The sequence below is a fragment of the Rana temporaria genome, chromosome 1 (genome assembly GCF_905171775.1).
Source record: "Rana temporaria chromosome 1, aRanTem1.1, whole genome shotgun sequence".
Taxonomy (NCBI): Eukaryota; Metazoa; Chordata; class Amphibia; order Anura; family Ranidae; genus Rana; species Rana temporaria.
The window spans coordinates 451,951,081-451,967,772 of NC_053489.1; the positions used below are offsets into that span (position 1 = coordinate 451,951,081).

A 16,692-nucleotide genomic window follows, 5' to 3' on the forward strand; every position below is an offset into this window, starting at 1 on the left:
TACTCGAGTATATACAGTAATTAAAAATCATCTTAAATAAGTCAAATAAATTAATAATATGTAATAATACATTAATAATTAATAATTAACCTCTAACCTCTAAATATTAAATACATTATTATTATTATTATTATTATTATTATTATTATTATTATTATTATTATTAATAATTATAATAAAACAATACACCCAAACTCAAACAAAAAAAATACATTAATAATAATAATAAATTTTTTGTTAGGGTGTTTAGTTATTTATTATCACATTTTTTTTTAAGCGGTAAGAGTTAACCACTTAAGCCCCGGACCAATATGCAGCCTAAAGACCCAAGGTGTTTTTACAGTTCGGGACTGCGTCGCTTTAACAGACAATTGCGCGGTCGTGCGACGTGGCTCCCAAACAAAATTGGCGTCCTTTTTTCCCCACAAATAGAGCTTTCTTTTGGTGGTATTTGATCACATCTGCGGTTTTTAGTTTTTGCGCTATAAACAAAAATAGAGCGACAATTTTGAAAAAAAAGCAATATTTTTTACTTTTTGCTGTAATAAATATCCCCCAAAAACATATATAAAAACATTTTTTTTCCTCAGTTTAGGCCGATACGTATTCTTCTACCTATTTTTAGTAAAAAAAAATCGCAATAAGCGTTTATCGATTGGTTTGCGCAAAATTTATAGTGTTTACAAAATAGGGGATAGTTTTATTGCATTTTTATTTTTTATTTTTTTTTTACTACTAATGGCGGCGATCAGCAATTTTTTTCGTGACTGCGACATTATGGCGGACACTTCGGACAATTTTGACACATTTTTGGGACCATTGTCATTTTCACAGCAAAAAATGCATTTAAATTGCATTCTTTATTGTGAAAATTACAGTTGCAGTTTGGGAGTTAACCACAGGTGGCGCTGTAGGAGTTAGGGTGCACCTAGTATGTGTTTACAACTGTTTGGGGGTGTGGCTGTAGGAATGACGTCATCGATCGTGTCTTCCCTATAAAGGGAATGACGCGATCGATGCGCCGCCATAGTGAAGGACGGGGAAGCCGTGTTTACACACGGCTCTCCTCGTTCTTCAGCTCCGGGGAGCGATCGCGACGGAGCGGCTATAAACAAATAGCCGCGCCGTGGTCCCGGATCGCTCCCCGAGCGGACCCGACCTCCGCATGTAGCGGGGGGGGTCCCGATCGGACCCCCCACCCGCTAATAGGCGAGGACGTACCTATACGCCCATGTGCCTGTACGTGCCATATTGTGGACGTATATGTACATGGGCTGGTCCTTAAGTGGTTAAAGTAAGGGTACATTTTTTATTGTTACCTAGTAATAATTTATTATTATTTTTTTTTTTATGATTTTTGTTTTTTAATCTTGATCTTTATTGAAGATTATTTTTATTTATGATTTTTTTTTATTTGTGTATTTATTTTACACTTATCTATTCATTTATTATCATTCATATAATAATAAATAAAATAAAGATAAATAACTCTAACCCCAACTCCTAATCCTAACCCTAACCTTAACTGAAATCGAACCCCTTACCCATACCTCCAAACTGTATCTGATTTCAAGGGACTGTCCCTGATTTGGAACAATGTCCCTCTGTCCCTCTTTCCTCCTCATTTGTCCCTCATTTAGGTCTGATCTATATAGATGTATATAAAATGCACTTTTTATCTATCAAAAAGTGTTTCCCAGTGCTAAACCTTTCATTTGATTTCTAAATTGTTGCATTAAAAAATTCCAAAAGTCAATATAAAGGAATAGTAACGGTAAAAACAGCACTTGTAGGTTTAACCAATCATATTTTTTATACGGTTCTCCTTTAACCCCCCTGGTGGTATTCCCGAGTCTGACTTGGGGTTACATTTCTGTGCTGCGATGTCACGGTGCTGTGTGAGCGAGCGGGTGCTCGCTCGATTCACACAGTGCCTCTGTGTGCCGCCGCTCTCCATTCCCTGCAACGTTACGACGCACGGGGGCGGAGAACGGCGCCAAATTCAAAGAGGTAAACAAACACCTTACATACAGTGGCCCAGATTCAAGAAGCACTTGCGCGGGAACAAGTGTGATTTGCGCCGCGCAAGTACTGATTTGCTCCTATGCAAATTTGCGGCTGATTCTGTAAACCAGTTAAGCCTGAAATGCGGCCATTTTCCCGCGCACGCAGCCTAGCTGTTCCTGCGCAATTTTCGCGCAATTTTGCGAGGGGTGTAAGTTGCGCCTTCATGGAATTCCCTCAGCGAATATGCAAATTAGGTACTGCCGATGATTCAGAAACATGCGCGTGTGATGCGCATCTTGCACTGGAAGCGCGCAAGCTTTTTTCCCTGGGCAAACTTGCTCCTGTTAAAAGCAGGGGCAAGTTAGCAAAAGATGGCCAAATGTCATCTGAAGGAGCGTGCAACTTCAGCAGCACCTAGACAGACGATCTGAACAAGCAGAGCACCCACATTTTCGGGACCTCACATCTGTGCACCAACATGCCAGGGGCAGCTATGGTTCTTGATATTCTATTGACTGAGCCGACTCGTAGGAGGGCGCAGGAGAGGATTTACAGAGGGCGCTACAACCTTTTTCAGATGACTGATACTGAGGTGTATCGCATGTTTCGCTTTAGCCCTGAGGTCATCCTTGAGTTGGTAACAATCCTGCAGGATGACATCAGCAGCCCGACCCATCGGGGACAGGCAGTGCAGCCACTGGTGAAGGTAGTGGCAACCCTTCATTTTTTGGCAACTGGCTCATTTCAGCGCACAGGTGGAGTGGTGGCGGGGATGTCCCAATCCAGCATGAGCAGGTGTGTGCACCAAGTGATCCCTGCAATACTCAGACGAATGGGCACACAATTTATCAAACCAACCACGGCTGACGTGCGGCAGAAGGCAATCAGTGATTTTTATTTATTAGCCAGATTTCCACGCACTGTGGGTGCAATAGATTGTACCCATGTGGCACTACGCCCCCCCCCCCCCCCCCGGCTCCTCGAGCATATCTACTGCAACAGGAAACATTGGCATTCGATAAATGTGCAGATGATTGTGGATGCACATGGCCTCATATGGCATGTCCGTGCCAAACACCCAGGGTCAAGCCATGACAGTTTTATTTACCGACACAGCCCCATCCCAACCGAGTTTGACCAGAACATGTATGGAGACAGCTGGCTGATTGGTGAGTGACATGGGTGTCAGGTATGACTGCCCCCCCCCCCCCCCCATGATGCACAGCAGATATGAAAGAAAAATAATACTTACATCTTCACTTCTACCCACAAATATGTTCACTTGTACCCCCTCCCATGATGCACAGCAGATATGAAAGAAAAATAATACTTACATCTTCACTTCTACCCACAAATATGTTCACTTGTACCCCCTCCCATGATGCACAGCAGATATGAAAGAAAAATAACTTACCAGTCCCCAAGTTCCCAACAGTGGAGTCGTACCCTTCAAGTCCCTCCACCTGCTCCTGCACGAACGTTTGTGCAATAAGCTGCTCCTCCTGATTGAGCCGGATCATACATCGCGGACCACCTCCCGTGCCACCGGTATGCTTCCTGATAAGAGCCAGTTTTTCACGGACCCTGCGCCTCATATCATTTAATTTCTTCTGGATGTCATCCCAGGTACGCACTTCATTACCCAGGGCATTGATGTCCAGGGCAATGGCTTCATATATAGCCCTCCTTTGGGCAATGGTGGTGTTTGCCCGCTGGGCACCATATAGGACTTCCTTATGCTGCTGGAGTGCAGCAATCAGGATGTTTACCAAAACCATATAATATGCGGTCAAACCTTAAAGCCCCCTACACACGATCGGAATTTCCAATGGAAAAAGTCCGGCTGACTTTTTCCATCGGAAATTCCGTCCGTGTGTATGCCCCATTGGAAATTCCAATGAATTCCATCGGAGTTTACATAGAGAACATGTTCTCTTTCCCTCTGGAATTCCGATGTGAATTTGGTCAGACAAAGGTCCGATCGTGTGTACAGGCCATAAGTTTCAATCTTTCTCTTCGTTCTTCTCAAGACCTCCTGCTCTCTAGCTCTCTCATCACCTGCTCCCATGCTCGTCTCCAGGACTTTTCCAGAGCCTCTCCAACCCTATGGAACTCGTTACCCCAATTTGTCCGGCTATCTCCTTCTTTATTGGCTTTTAGAGGATCCCTGAAAACCCTCCTCTTCAGAGAAGCCTATTCTTCCCACACCTAACAACTGTATTTTCATTTTTGTCCATCTGATCCCCCCCCCCCCCCCCACAGCTACTACCCTTTGTTCCACTTGACCCTCCCTTCTAGACTGTAAGCTCCAACGAGCAGGGCCCTCTGATCTTTCCTGTATTGAATTGTATTGTGACTGTACTGTCTGGCAAACTGTTGGCGCCATATAAATCCTGTTTAATAATAATAATAATTTGTATGCAATCAAGCAGGCCCTTGTATTTTTTTTGAATAACAAACATGTTATACTTACCTTTACTGTGCAGCTCATTTTGCACAGAGTATCCCCTAACCCTGTCTTTTGGGGTCCCTCGGCGACTGTCTCGGCTCCTCCTCGCAAAAGCTTTCCACCTTCATGCGAGCGAGCATAGTGGAAAGCTTTTGCGAGCACGCTCCTGTGATACAGCGGCGGCATAGCCGCCGACTGTATCACTCGGCCCCGCCCCCCGGTGCCCTGCGTCATCCGCTCTGATTGACAGCAGCACCAGCCAATGGCTGCGCTGCTATCAATTTGTCCAGCCTAGCCAATCAACGGCCAGGCTGGGAACCGAAGAGGATCACGTGGACGCGCACAGGACTTTCGAGAGGTCAGGTAAGTAAAACGGGGGTTCGGGAGGGGCCGGTACCGACGGATGTTTTTTCACCTTAATGCATAGGATGCATTAAAGGGGAGTTCCAGCCTTTTTTTAAGTTTATTAAAAGTCAGCAGCTACAAAAAGTGTAGCTGCTGGCTTTTAATAAACAGACACTTACCTGCTCCACGGCTCCAGCGACCCGCCGGCCGGGGCTCCGCTCCTCGCCCCCCCTCGCCGACCGGCGTCTTCATTCCTAGTGTGGGCTTTCGGCTTCACGGCCGGGCACCCACTGCACATGCGTGAGCGGCACTACGCATGCGCGAGCGGCGCCGTACGATTGGACAGGCGCTCGCCTACAGGGAGGGGCTGCAAGAAGGCGATTAAGCTAATCGCCTTTCCAGCCCCTGGGCGGAAGGAGGAAGTGGGACAGGAAGTCCCCTTCTCCTGAAGCCCCCACTCCCCCCCAAAAAAAACTACATGCCAAATGTGGCATGTAAGGGGGCGAGGAGTGGGTTAAGCGGAAGTTCCATTTTTAGGTGAAAAAACATTTACCTTTACAACCCCTTTAAGCAGCTACAGAAACAGACCTTTTTTTTTGTCTTTTTGGATTAAGGTTTTACACAAATGAAAAAAAGCTGACCGTTGTGCGCACCGATGTCAGTTTTAAATAGTTTGTCTCAACCTTCCAACTGCCACTTTTGCTGTACAGCTAGGAAGTTGGAGAAACAACTGCAGGATCAACAGGTAAAAAATATAGTTTTGAAGAGATATAGAAAAAGAAAGACTGCAGTGTTAATACTAATAACAGACTGCATCACTATAGATCTTGTTAGTAGCATTTTAGGAAGATGCAGTAATTGATGAGAGGAAAAGTGGAGGGAGGACACATGTGGAGTTTCCTGTAAGTCATAAGACATGGCAATCCTTTAGGCGGTGTGAGTGGTATAGGACACAGCACGGTGTGATTGTTTTGGGAATAGCTGGGAAGGGTTTTCAGTGACAGAGGAGGAGCATGTCCCTAGGACTGAACTTAGCTGTGTGCTAAGCTAGTCACCTCCCTGGTCTCATACACAGTCAGTGTGTCTCCTAGATCTGCATGAACAAGGCAAGAGACCTTCTGAAGTGTACAGTCCTGGTGTGGCAGGAGCTCTGTGCCTGCCTGCCCTTCATACCCCATGTGTGCTGGCTGGGCACACATTGATGGACGCCCTGAATGTCACCGAGCACCTGCTGCTGCTGGCCCTTGTGTGTGGTAAGGAGGCATTTTCTGCATTGATCTCTGCTTTACTAACTGCAGCTGGGTTCTGTAAATCCACCTAAAGTAATAGCAGTAAATGTAATATTAGCACAGATCAGGTGACATTCACAGCTTGTGTTTCACAAGGCTTACAGAAGGTGACAGGCTATTATGTCAACATGTGTTTTCATTTAGAGCGTATACTGTGTGTGTGTGTGTGTGTGTGTGTATATATATATATATCTCAAACAATGACAACAAAGTTGCAGCAGTCTTTATTGTGCTGAAACATTGTTGTTATTGTTATTATTGTTTGCTATATATTTGGGATCCTGGACCAAATCCTGGTTGATGGCACCAGAGTGGTGAGATAAAAGAATAAGGTACACCTGTTGGTTGATAATATATATATAGTATAAATATATATATATATATATATATATATATATATATACATTTGATTTTGTTTAATTGATAAAGAAAATGGTTCGTTAAAAACTGTTGCTAACCAGGAAAATGTGATTTGTATACCTGGGCTTAGATTTACAAGTAAAACAGCAATTTAAAAATATTTATGGACTACACATCCTTTGATCCGTTATATGTTTGCAGCGAGTATAGAGTCGGCTTGATGTAGTGGTCTTCTCCTTGGATTCGGATTACAAGAATAACTCACTCTTCAGTAAATATATACACTATATTACCAAAAGTTTTAAGACGCCTGCCTTTACACGCACATGAACTTTAACCACTTCAGCCCCGGACCATTTTGCTGGTCAAAGACCGGGCCGCTTTTTGCGATTCAGCACTGCCTCGCTTTAACTGACGATTACGTGGTCGCGTGACGTGGCTCCCAAACAAAATTGACGTCCTTTTTTTCCTGCACAAATAGATCTTTCTTTTGGTGGTATTTGATCACCTCTGCTTTTTTTTTTTTTGCACTATAAACTAAAATAGAGCAACAATTTTGAAAAAAATTCAATATTTTGAATTTTTTGCTATAATAAATATTCCCCCAAAAATATGTAAAAAAACAGTTTAGGCCAATGCGAATTCTTCTACATATTTTTGGTAACAAAAATCGCAATAAGCATTTGTTGATCGGTTTGCGCAAAAGTTATAGCAGCTACAAAATAGGGGGTCGTTTTATGGCATTTTTATTAATAATTTTTTTTTTTTACTAGTAATGGTGGCGATCAGCGATTTTTATTGTGACTGTGGTGGACACATCGGACACTTTTGACACATTTTTGTGACCATTGTCATTTTTTACAGCGATCAGTGCTATAAAAATGCACTGATTACTGTAAAAATGACACTGTCAGTGAATGGGTTAACCACTTGGTGGCACTGCAGGGGTTAAGTCAGTACTAGGGAGTGATTCTTACTGTTAGAGGGCGTGGCTACACGTGCACAGAGTCCAGACCTCAACCCGATAGAACACCTTTTGGATGAGATAGAACGAAGACTGCGAGCCAGGACCATCTTGTCTATTTCAGTGCCTGACCTCACAAATGCGCTTCTGGAACAATGGTCAAACACTCCAAAACCTTCTGGATACAGTACTTGTTGACATTCATGGTTCCCTCAATTAACTGTAGCTCCCCAGTGCCGGCAGCACTCATGCAGCCCCAGACTATGACACTCCCACCACCGGTTTGACTGTAGGCAATACATACTTGTCTTTGTACTCCTCACCTGATTTGGACCAGTGCACAATGCAAGGTCCAAAATATATATATATATATATATATATATATATATATTTTTTAGATCCTCAGAGAGTTCTTTGCCCTGAGGTGCCATGTTGAACTTCCAGTGACCAGTATGAGAGAGTCAGGCCCCATACACACGGGAGGATTTATCCGCGGATACGGTCCTCTCGAGGATTTCAGCAGATTTCTCTGCGATGGAGTGTACTCACCATCGCGCCGAAATCCTCTGGCGATGACGTGTCGCGCCGTCGCTGCGATTATGACGCGGCGACGTGCGCGACGCTGTCATATAAGGAATTCCACGCATGCGTCGAATCATTACGACGCATGCGGGGGATCCCTTCGGACGGATGGATCCGGTGAGTCTGTACAGACCAGCGAATCCATCTGTTGGGATGGACTCCAGCAGATGGATATGTTCTGCATGTCAGCAAATATGCGATCTGCTGGAATCCATCCCAGGGGATTAATATCCGCGGAAAAAGATCCGCTGGCGTGTACACACCATAGGATCTATCCGCTGAAACCCATTTGCTGGGATTTATCTGCGGTTGGATTCTACGGGATTGTACGGGGCCTGAGAGCGATAACACCAAATTTAACACACCTGCTCCCACTTGTGCAACTTGTCCTGCGACTCGGGACTGCAAAGTCGCATTACAAGTTGTACTCCATGATTTCCAGTAGTGTTCATATCTGTGCGACTTCAAAGTAGTCCCTGCAGTACTTTGGTTCCGACTTTCATGCGAATTGAGGTCCATAGACCTCAAGAATACACAGGCATTGTTTGAAGATGCATCAAAGTCGCACGACTTTCAGGCCACACAAGTTTTAATGTGTCCCAAAGTGTATCTATGGTCAAAATACAAAATCATATATTAATTTCAGCATTGCAAAATGGAAATTACTTACCTACCCTATTAATCTGAATGATCTTGAAGTTTGTAAACTTTGTGAAGATCCCCACACATTTACTTCCTTGAATTCTGTAACATGTATTCACTAATCCCTGTGAGTAGACGCTGGTGTGTGAAATTAACTGAGCTACAGAGGTGCTGAGAGGAGGAATGCTAAGAGGAGAAGTTTCAGGAGGCGGAGTCAGTACAGGAATCACTTCTTGCAGGCAGCAAGGTACCATGGCATATGTAATCTTTAGAAATGGAAAGTAAACAGCAGAAGAAACTGCAAAGCATGCAGGGAATCCAGGGAGTTGTGAAAAGAGATGACCATCAGACAATCAGAACTCACAACACAAAATTAGATTTTTGGGGAATTGCGAGCTATAATATTGAATTGTAAAAATATAAATATTGTTTGTAATGGTATTACAATACTGATGTTATAAAATAAAAGCATATGCTGTGATCACTTTTAAGTTAAAGGAGTTGTAAAGGCAGAAGTTTTTTTTTTTATCTTAATGCATTTTATGCATTAAGTTAAAAAAACATTTTGTGTGTAGCACCCCCCTGTACCTGAGCCCCATCTCTCTCCAGCGATGTCCACGAATGTCTAAGCCATCCGGGACTCTCCTCTTGATTGGCTGATACACAGCAGTGGTGCCATTGTCTCCCACGGCTGTCAATCAAAGCCAGTCAGCCAATCGGGGGACAAAGGAGGTGGGGCCGGGGAATGGACACACAGAGCTGTGATTCGGCTCCAGTGCTCCCAGTGGAAGCTGCTGACTGTGGGGGCACTCGATAGGAGGGAGGGGCCAGGAGTAGCAAAGAGGGACTCAAGAAGAGGAGGATCTGGGCTGCTCTGTGCAAAACTAACTGCACAGATGAGGTAAGTACAACATGTTTGTTATTTTATTTATTTTTTAAAACAAGACTTTACAATCATTAAGTTCAGGAACAGAAGGTTTGTACCTTAGGGAGTAGGTCATATTGAAGGTTCTGCTATCTGCAGTGCAGGTAGTCCAGAGGAACTTACTGTAAACTAGTCAGTCTACAGTAAAGTGAAATGCTCTTGGTCGTTACAGGTAACTGGGCTTTAAACATCATTAATGTTCTTTGCAATGGTTTACTAAATAAACTTGGAGGTGTGGGAAGCATAGCAAAGCTTCTCTTTAAAAAAGAAAACTGAATGAAATGCTATGTGAAGAATGTATATATTGTGACGTACAGCAGGATGAGACTGCTTCTCTTTTACATATGTAAACAGAAGTATTCAGTTCTCACAATGTGAAGCATACAATACCAAAAAAGAGTTGTTTTCGTCTCAATAACAATGCATTTTAGATCATAGGCAGGGTTGGTTTTTTGCTCAGTTGTTCTACTAGGTGAATATAGCTGTAGGCCAATTGCACACAGAGGTAAGAATGTACTGATGCTTATACTCAGGATCTTGTTGACAAAAAGAAACTGAAATGTTCTGTAAAGACCTTTGCGTAAACACGCTGTAACATTGGGGACCTTAGCTCTTGTGATAGATGTGTTTTCAAGTGATTCACATCAGTCAGCACTTCAGTATTAGGGCATGGAAGCCCATTTTTAATAGAAAACAGAAGGTCCATAACAAATAAAGGTTGTCCCACACAGGGGTTCTTCTCCAGTAAATACAATTAAATGCTTGTCCACCTGACCCTTGAAGTGATTGTAAAGTCTTGTTTTTCTTTCTTTTTTTTTATTAAGAATTACACACATGTTATACCTACCTCCTCTGCGCTGGATTTGCACAGAGCAGCCTGGATCCTCCTCTTCTCAGATCCCTTTTTCGGCTCCATTGGCCCCTCCTTCCTGTTGGGTGACCCCACAGCAAGCAGCTTGCTATGGGGCACCCGAGCCGAGTCACAGCGTCATGTGTCCATTCAGACATGAAGCTGTGGCCCGGCCCCACCCCCTTTCTATTCTCATTGGCTGACTGACTTTGATTGACAGCAGCGGGAGCCAATGGCGCCGCCCTCTTGTCTCAGCCAATAAGGAGGGCATAACTGGACGGCCAAGACATTCCCACAACATCGCTGGAGCTAGAGGGACCTCAGTTAAGTATTAGGGGGCTGCTGCACACAGAAGGCTTTTTATCGTAATGCATAGAATGCATTAAGATAAAAAACCTTCTCACTTTACAATCACTTTAAGCTCTCACTCAGCTTTAGTCACAGTACCTCTGCTCCTTATGCTGGTCACCCAGACATAGATTCTTCAGTATGAAAAAGAGGGGTGTACTGCGCTAATTCGATAAATGGTAAAGCGGCAACTAAAAATGTTATACAACACTAATAATAATGGTCAAAGGAAGAGCTGCGCTGTTGTAAGCTAAAATGTGACCCTAGTGACAATGAAGTGCTAGATAAATATCAATTAAAATTATGAAACACCGACTGAGTGAAAAAAATGATATCTGTAAATAGGTCTGTGAGACCTCAATAAGATACCAAGAAGGGGTTAATTCCTAAATTAAGTAGAAACCTAAAAATTATCAAGTGAATAAATAGCAGTCCGTGCGAACAAACAAAAAAATTCCTTAGGAATACCATTAACAAAGCGTCAAAAGTAAAAAAATGTGAATATAATAAAAAATTATAATGCAGAGTTTCCATATAAACTTAAATATCCCCAGTGTTCAACGAATCCAATAGTCCAGGAAAAAGTGCTGACAGGATAGTGCCTCCACCAAACAATAACACTGCCGCTTACCAGATGGATGTGATCTCTAATTATAGGAGATCAATATGCGCATATAGTTGATATCCCAGCCTGGGGTCTCTATTGGTAGCATAAATGCCTCAGTGTGGTTCAATATTGCATAGAAGATGTCTCAAACAACGTAGCAATTCAGGATGCACCACATACAAAAAAAGGAAGGCACTGGCATAGCGTAAAACCCTTAAAAATGTAATAAGAACATACAAATGCACACTTATATCGAAGACGTGAGATAAGGCATATAAAAAAAAATCAAGCAGGTCGGCTCTTCGATTCAGCAGCCCATATCTTCCGGCTCTGGCGCACAACGCGTGACGGCAGAACATCGTTCCTCCAAACGTTTCGCCACGTCCCTCTAGTGACGAAACTACAGCGGAGCTTTGAGAGTTTTTTTTTATGTTTCAATATTTTTATTGGATTTTCAAAAGACGTAACAAGCTGTGGTTCGCTAGCATTGGTTAAAAGCGCCCCGCTAGTGGCCGCATAGCGCCACAAAACTACAGTAAAGTGCTGCTAAAAATAGAGGCGCTTTACCGCCGACGCCCCCCAGCCTCAGTGTAAAAGCAGCCTTAATCTCCATTATAAGGGCTGTATGCACCTGAGCATACACCCTGCTGGTCCTCCACAAACCCTGGACATTGGGTTGGAGATTCCGTCCCACCCAAGACACTATGGGATCTCCAAACTACAGAGCCCTATCCAGGTACACCAAAACCTGGAGAAAGCAGCAAAAGCAGTTTTCTCCACTCCACATCTATGCTCTGTAGTCCTGCATTGAGCCAACGTGCACACCCTGCGTCCTTTAAATTGCCAATTTCACAGTGACAGCATCTCATACTGACACAACACGTAAAGTGGCTAAAGTGATAAGCGTATACAAACATAACATTATTTTTCGTGACAGTATTGCAATATACACATATATACACATATACAATAAAACCTTGGTATGAGAGTAACTTGGTTTGAGAGCAACTTTTTTAAATACATTTTGCCTTGATATACAAGCGATGTCTTGATATAAGAGTAGCGTCATGTTTCAACGGTCTATGTGGATTGTTTTACCCTGGATCCCTGCATACTTAGATGTGCCTCTTTTAATCATTAACCATGTGAGTTGTTAAATGTTGTACCTTCATTAAATGTAACCATATTGCTAAACTTAAGGGCGCCTCTCTTTTCTTTTATACTCTGTAGCTCCTGCTGGATTTTGCTTCTAATCCCCTTGGGGAGGCTTCCATTTGTGGACATTTTATGGTTACACAACTTATCACATTGCTATAATCTTTTGATATTGACTATAGACTGAAGGACTTATGAATAAATGGTTGTGGAACGAATCATTTGAGTTTCCATTATTTCTTATGGGAAAATTTGCTTTGATATACAAGTGTTATGGACTACAAGCATGATTCCGGAACGAATTATGCTCGCAATCCAAGGTTTCATGCGCGTAAGCATGTGTATAGGTGCATAAACATGCTAAAAATTACTACACTAAAGTGTAACATTTTATATTTTTGTTTTACGACTCTGTACTCTCTTTGTTACAGATCTTTATGCAGCTGTATGTATACGTAATTGCATAGACAATAATTTTTACTCCCGTGTGTAAGAGGCCTAATTCGGTTGTTCTAGTTCTTTATCATCAATATGAACTTGAACTTCAATATACAATTTAAATTCACATATGTATGACTGTTTTACTTGTTAGAGCATACGTAATATTGTTCAGCCATTCTTGTGATTCACATACATTCAGACACACTGTATAGCTAGAAAGGTATCATCAATAATTTTTGTTGGATTTCCTTTATCACCTGTCTATTCATTGGATTATAAAAGAGCAGAAGATGGGAAAAAGAGATGGGGGAGGAGTCGAGGAGAAGATAACTTTGGACATGTCCCTGAACTGGGGCACTGTCCCTAACTTGGACCCTAAGAAGCAGAAGAAATGTGTGGGGACTTTTTAAAGATCATGACTTGCGAGACCCAATGCTTGGCTTCCATAAAGGGAACAGTCTGGGTTTTCCACATGCAAAAAAATTACCTATTTGGCTGCAGTAAAAATGTGTTTGACAAATACCTTTGGGCAGTTCCAGTAAGTTTACCGAAATAAAGTTTTCACCAGACAAAAAGGAATAAATAGGCTATCGTGATGAGTCCAGAGCCTCATGGATTCATTTAATAGAATCCGAGCGAGCAGGCTGGTTTTTATTGCAGAAGAGATGTTCAATGTCTATTCTGCAATACAAAGCCCCCACCTGCCTGCTCACTGTCTTCTCTGGCACTCTAAACTGCTGGTCTCTGAGTACTGGGATAATGGCCGCCTGTGCATGTGCAGGAGTGACGTCATCCTGCACATGTCAATGAAGAGGGCTAAAGACTGGTACTCAGCAGAGGATCCTGGCAAGGGACCATTGGACAGGTGGGTAATAACCCTTCAGTTCTGCTGTAAATGTGGTGGCTGCATTTGTTTTTCTGAGGCTTTTTCTCCTTTAATTTTACTTGGTGATCCACCCAGTAACACACTTCTTGTCTCCACTAAGCAGCAACTGAGAAAAAGCAGCAACTAGGGAGAGAGTAGCGTTAGATGTACTAGCAGATTTAGATAGACTTGACTAATTAACCACTTGCCGACCAGCCGCCGTCGTTTTACGGCAGCAGGTCGGCTCCCCTGCGCGAGAGCACGTAATATAAAGTCGGCTCTCGCGCAGGCCACTAGGACCCCCTGCTCGCCCCCGACTCCCGTGCGCGTGCCCGGTGGGCGCACACATGACACGCGATCGCTCGTTACAGAGCGAGGACCGGGAGCTGTGTGTGTAAACTAGTAAAAAAAAATATTAATAAAAATGCCATAAAAATACCCCCTATTTTGTAAACGCTATAACTTTTGTGCAAACCAATCAGAAAAATATGTAGAAGAATACGTATCGGCCTAAACTGATATATTTTTATATATTTTTGGGGTATATTTATTATAGTAAAAAGTAAAAAATATTATTTTTTTTCAAAATTGTCACTCTATTTTTGTTTATAGCGCAAAAACTAAAAACCGCAGAGGTGATAAAATACCACCAAAAGAAAGCTCTATTTGTGGGGAAAAAAGGACGGCAATTTTGTTTGGGAGCCACGTCGCACGACCGCGCAATTGTCAGTTAAAGTGACGCAAAAAGTGCTCTGGTCTTTGACCAGCAATATGGTCCGGGGGTTAAGTGGTTAATTACAGCTCAGCTCCAGCTAACACTTTGTAAGCGAGCAGTGATATAGGCACCTAATGAAGGACCCCAGGAAGAGAGAAGGATTGTCACCTGATGCAGCATGTTCGAATTTTTTTTGGTCGTTTTTCAGAACCCGAAAAATTATTTTTTTCATCCCCAAAAATGATCGTGTGTACAGGCATGGTTAGTTTTTCTTTTGTTCGAAAGCAGACATACATTAAGAGGTTCTATTATTTGACGTCCTGAGAAAGGGTAGATTCTAAAGCTCAGGAATGAACCTGTCCCTCACTGTCCCTGTAGTTACAGGAACCGGTGTATTTTGTTTCTTTTTTACATTCTAAGTGGAAACCTATTTTTAGCCAAGTATTTACCCTGCTATACAGTGGATATAAAAAGTCTATACACCCCTGTTAAAATGTCAGGTTTCTGGGGTGTAAAAAAATGAGACAAAGATAAATCATTTCAGAACTTTTTCCACCTTTAACGTGACCTATAATCTGTACAAATCAGTTGATCAAAAAACTTAAATCTTTTAGGTGGAGGGAAGTAAAAATAAAAAGCTAAAATAATATGGTTGCATAAGTGTGCACACCCTAAAACGAATACTTTGTTAAAGCACCCTTTAATTTTATTACAGCGCTCAGTCTTTTGGGGTATCGGCATGGCACATCTTGACTTGGCAATATTTGCCCACTTTTTTCAAAAACACTCCAAATCAGTCAGATTGCGGGGGCATCTCCTGTGCACAGCCCTCTTCAGATCACCCCACAGATTTTCAATCGGATTCAGGTCTGGGCTCTGGCTGGCTCATTCCAAAACTTTAGATGTCTTCTGATGAAGTAATTTCTTTGTTGATTTGGATGTTTGCTTTGGGTCATTGTTATGCTGGAAGATGAAGTTCTAGCAGAAGCCTGAAGATTTTGTGCCAATATTGACCAGTATTTTGGAACTGTTCATATTTCCCTCTACCTTGACTAAAGACCCTGTTTCAGCTGAAGAAAAACAGCCCCAAAGCATGATGCTGCCACCACACTGCTTCACTGTGGGTATGGTGTTCTTTTGGTGATGTGCAGTGTTGTTTTTGCGCCAAACATTTATTTTGGAATTATAGCCAGAAAGTTCAACCTTGGCTTCACCAGACCAGAACACATTTTCCCACATGCTTTTGGGAGACTTCAGAGGTGTTTTTGCAAAACTTAACTTGGCTTGGATGTTTTTCTTCGTAAGAAAAGGCTTCCGTCCTGCCACTCTACCCCATCGCCCAGACATATGAGGAATATGGGAGATTGTTGTCATATGTACCACAGCCAGTTCTTGCCAGATATTCCTGCAGCTCCTTTAATGTTGCTGTAGGCCTCTTGGCAGCCTCCCTGACCAGTTTTCATCTCGTCTTTTCATCAATTTTGGAGGGACGTTTAATTCTTGGTAATGTCACATATTTTCTCCACTTGATGATGACTGTCTTCACTGTGTTTCATTGTATATCTAAAGCCTTGGAAATGATTGTGCACCCTTCTTCTGACTGATACCTTTTAACAAGAAGATTCCTCTGATGTTTGGAAGCTCTCTGTAGACCTTGGCTTTTGCAGTAGGACGTGACCAAGAAAATGACAGGAAAGACCTACTAGAACAGCTGAACTTTATTTGGGGTTAATCAGAGGCATCTTAAATGATGACAGGTGTGTACTGAGTTTGAATGTGATTGCTTAATTCTGAACAAAGCTGCATCCCTAGTTATAAGAGTGTGTGCACACTTACACAACCACATTATTATTATTATTTTTTTTTTTACTCCCCCCCCCTAAAAGATTTCAGGTTGTTTTTCAACAAAGTTTTAAAGTTTATAGGTCACATTAAGGGCTTGTTCCCACTTGCCTAAATTTCTGATGCTCAAGAAACGCTCCTATAGCGTTTATATGGCGGTAGTATGGGCGTCAGACAGGCGTCAATGAGCTTTAGTATGGGTATTAAACAGGCATTTTACAAGCATTAAAGAGGAGTTAAAAATGCTCCCCAAATGCCCTATGGGCAGTTTCGAAGCGTTTGACAAGCATTAAAACTGCTCCACAA

The 16,692-nt window shown here is 42.5% G+C and overlaps 1 protein-coding gene across 2 annotated transcripts in view; it reads left to right on the plus strand.

Moving 5' to 3' along the window:
- The first annotated feature begins 5,820 nt into the window (after window positions 1-5,820).
- The window catches only part of BTC (betacellulin), a 79,528-nt gene continuing 68,656 nt past the window's right edge, over window positions 5,821-16,692 (plus strand). Inside the window, exon 1 of one of the 2 annotated variants that reach the window (XM_040327734.1) lies at window positions 5,821-6,054. In XM_040327734.1, coding sequence (XP_040183668.1) covers window positions 6,003-6,054 — 52 coding nt within the window. In that variant the 5' untranslated portion in view covers window positions 5,821-6,002. The remainder of the gene's footprint in view (window positions 6,055-16,692) is intronic. The other variant, XM_040327730.1, reaches the window with a different exon arrangement.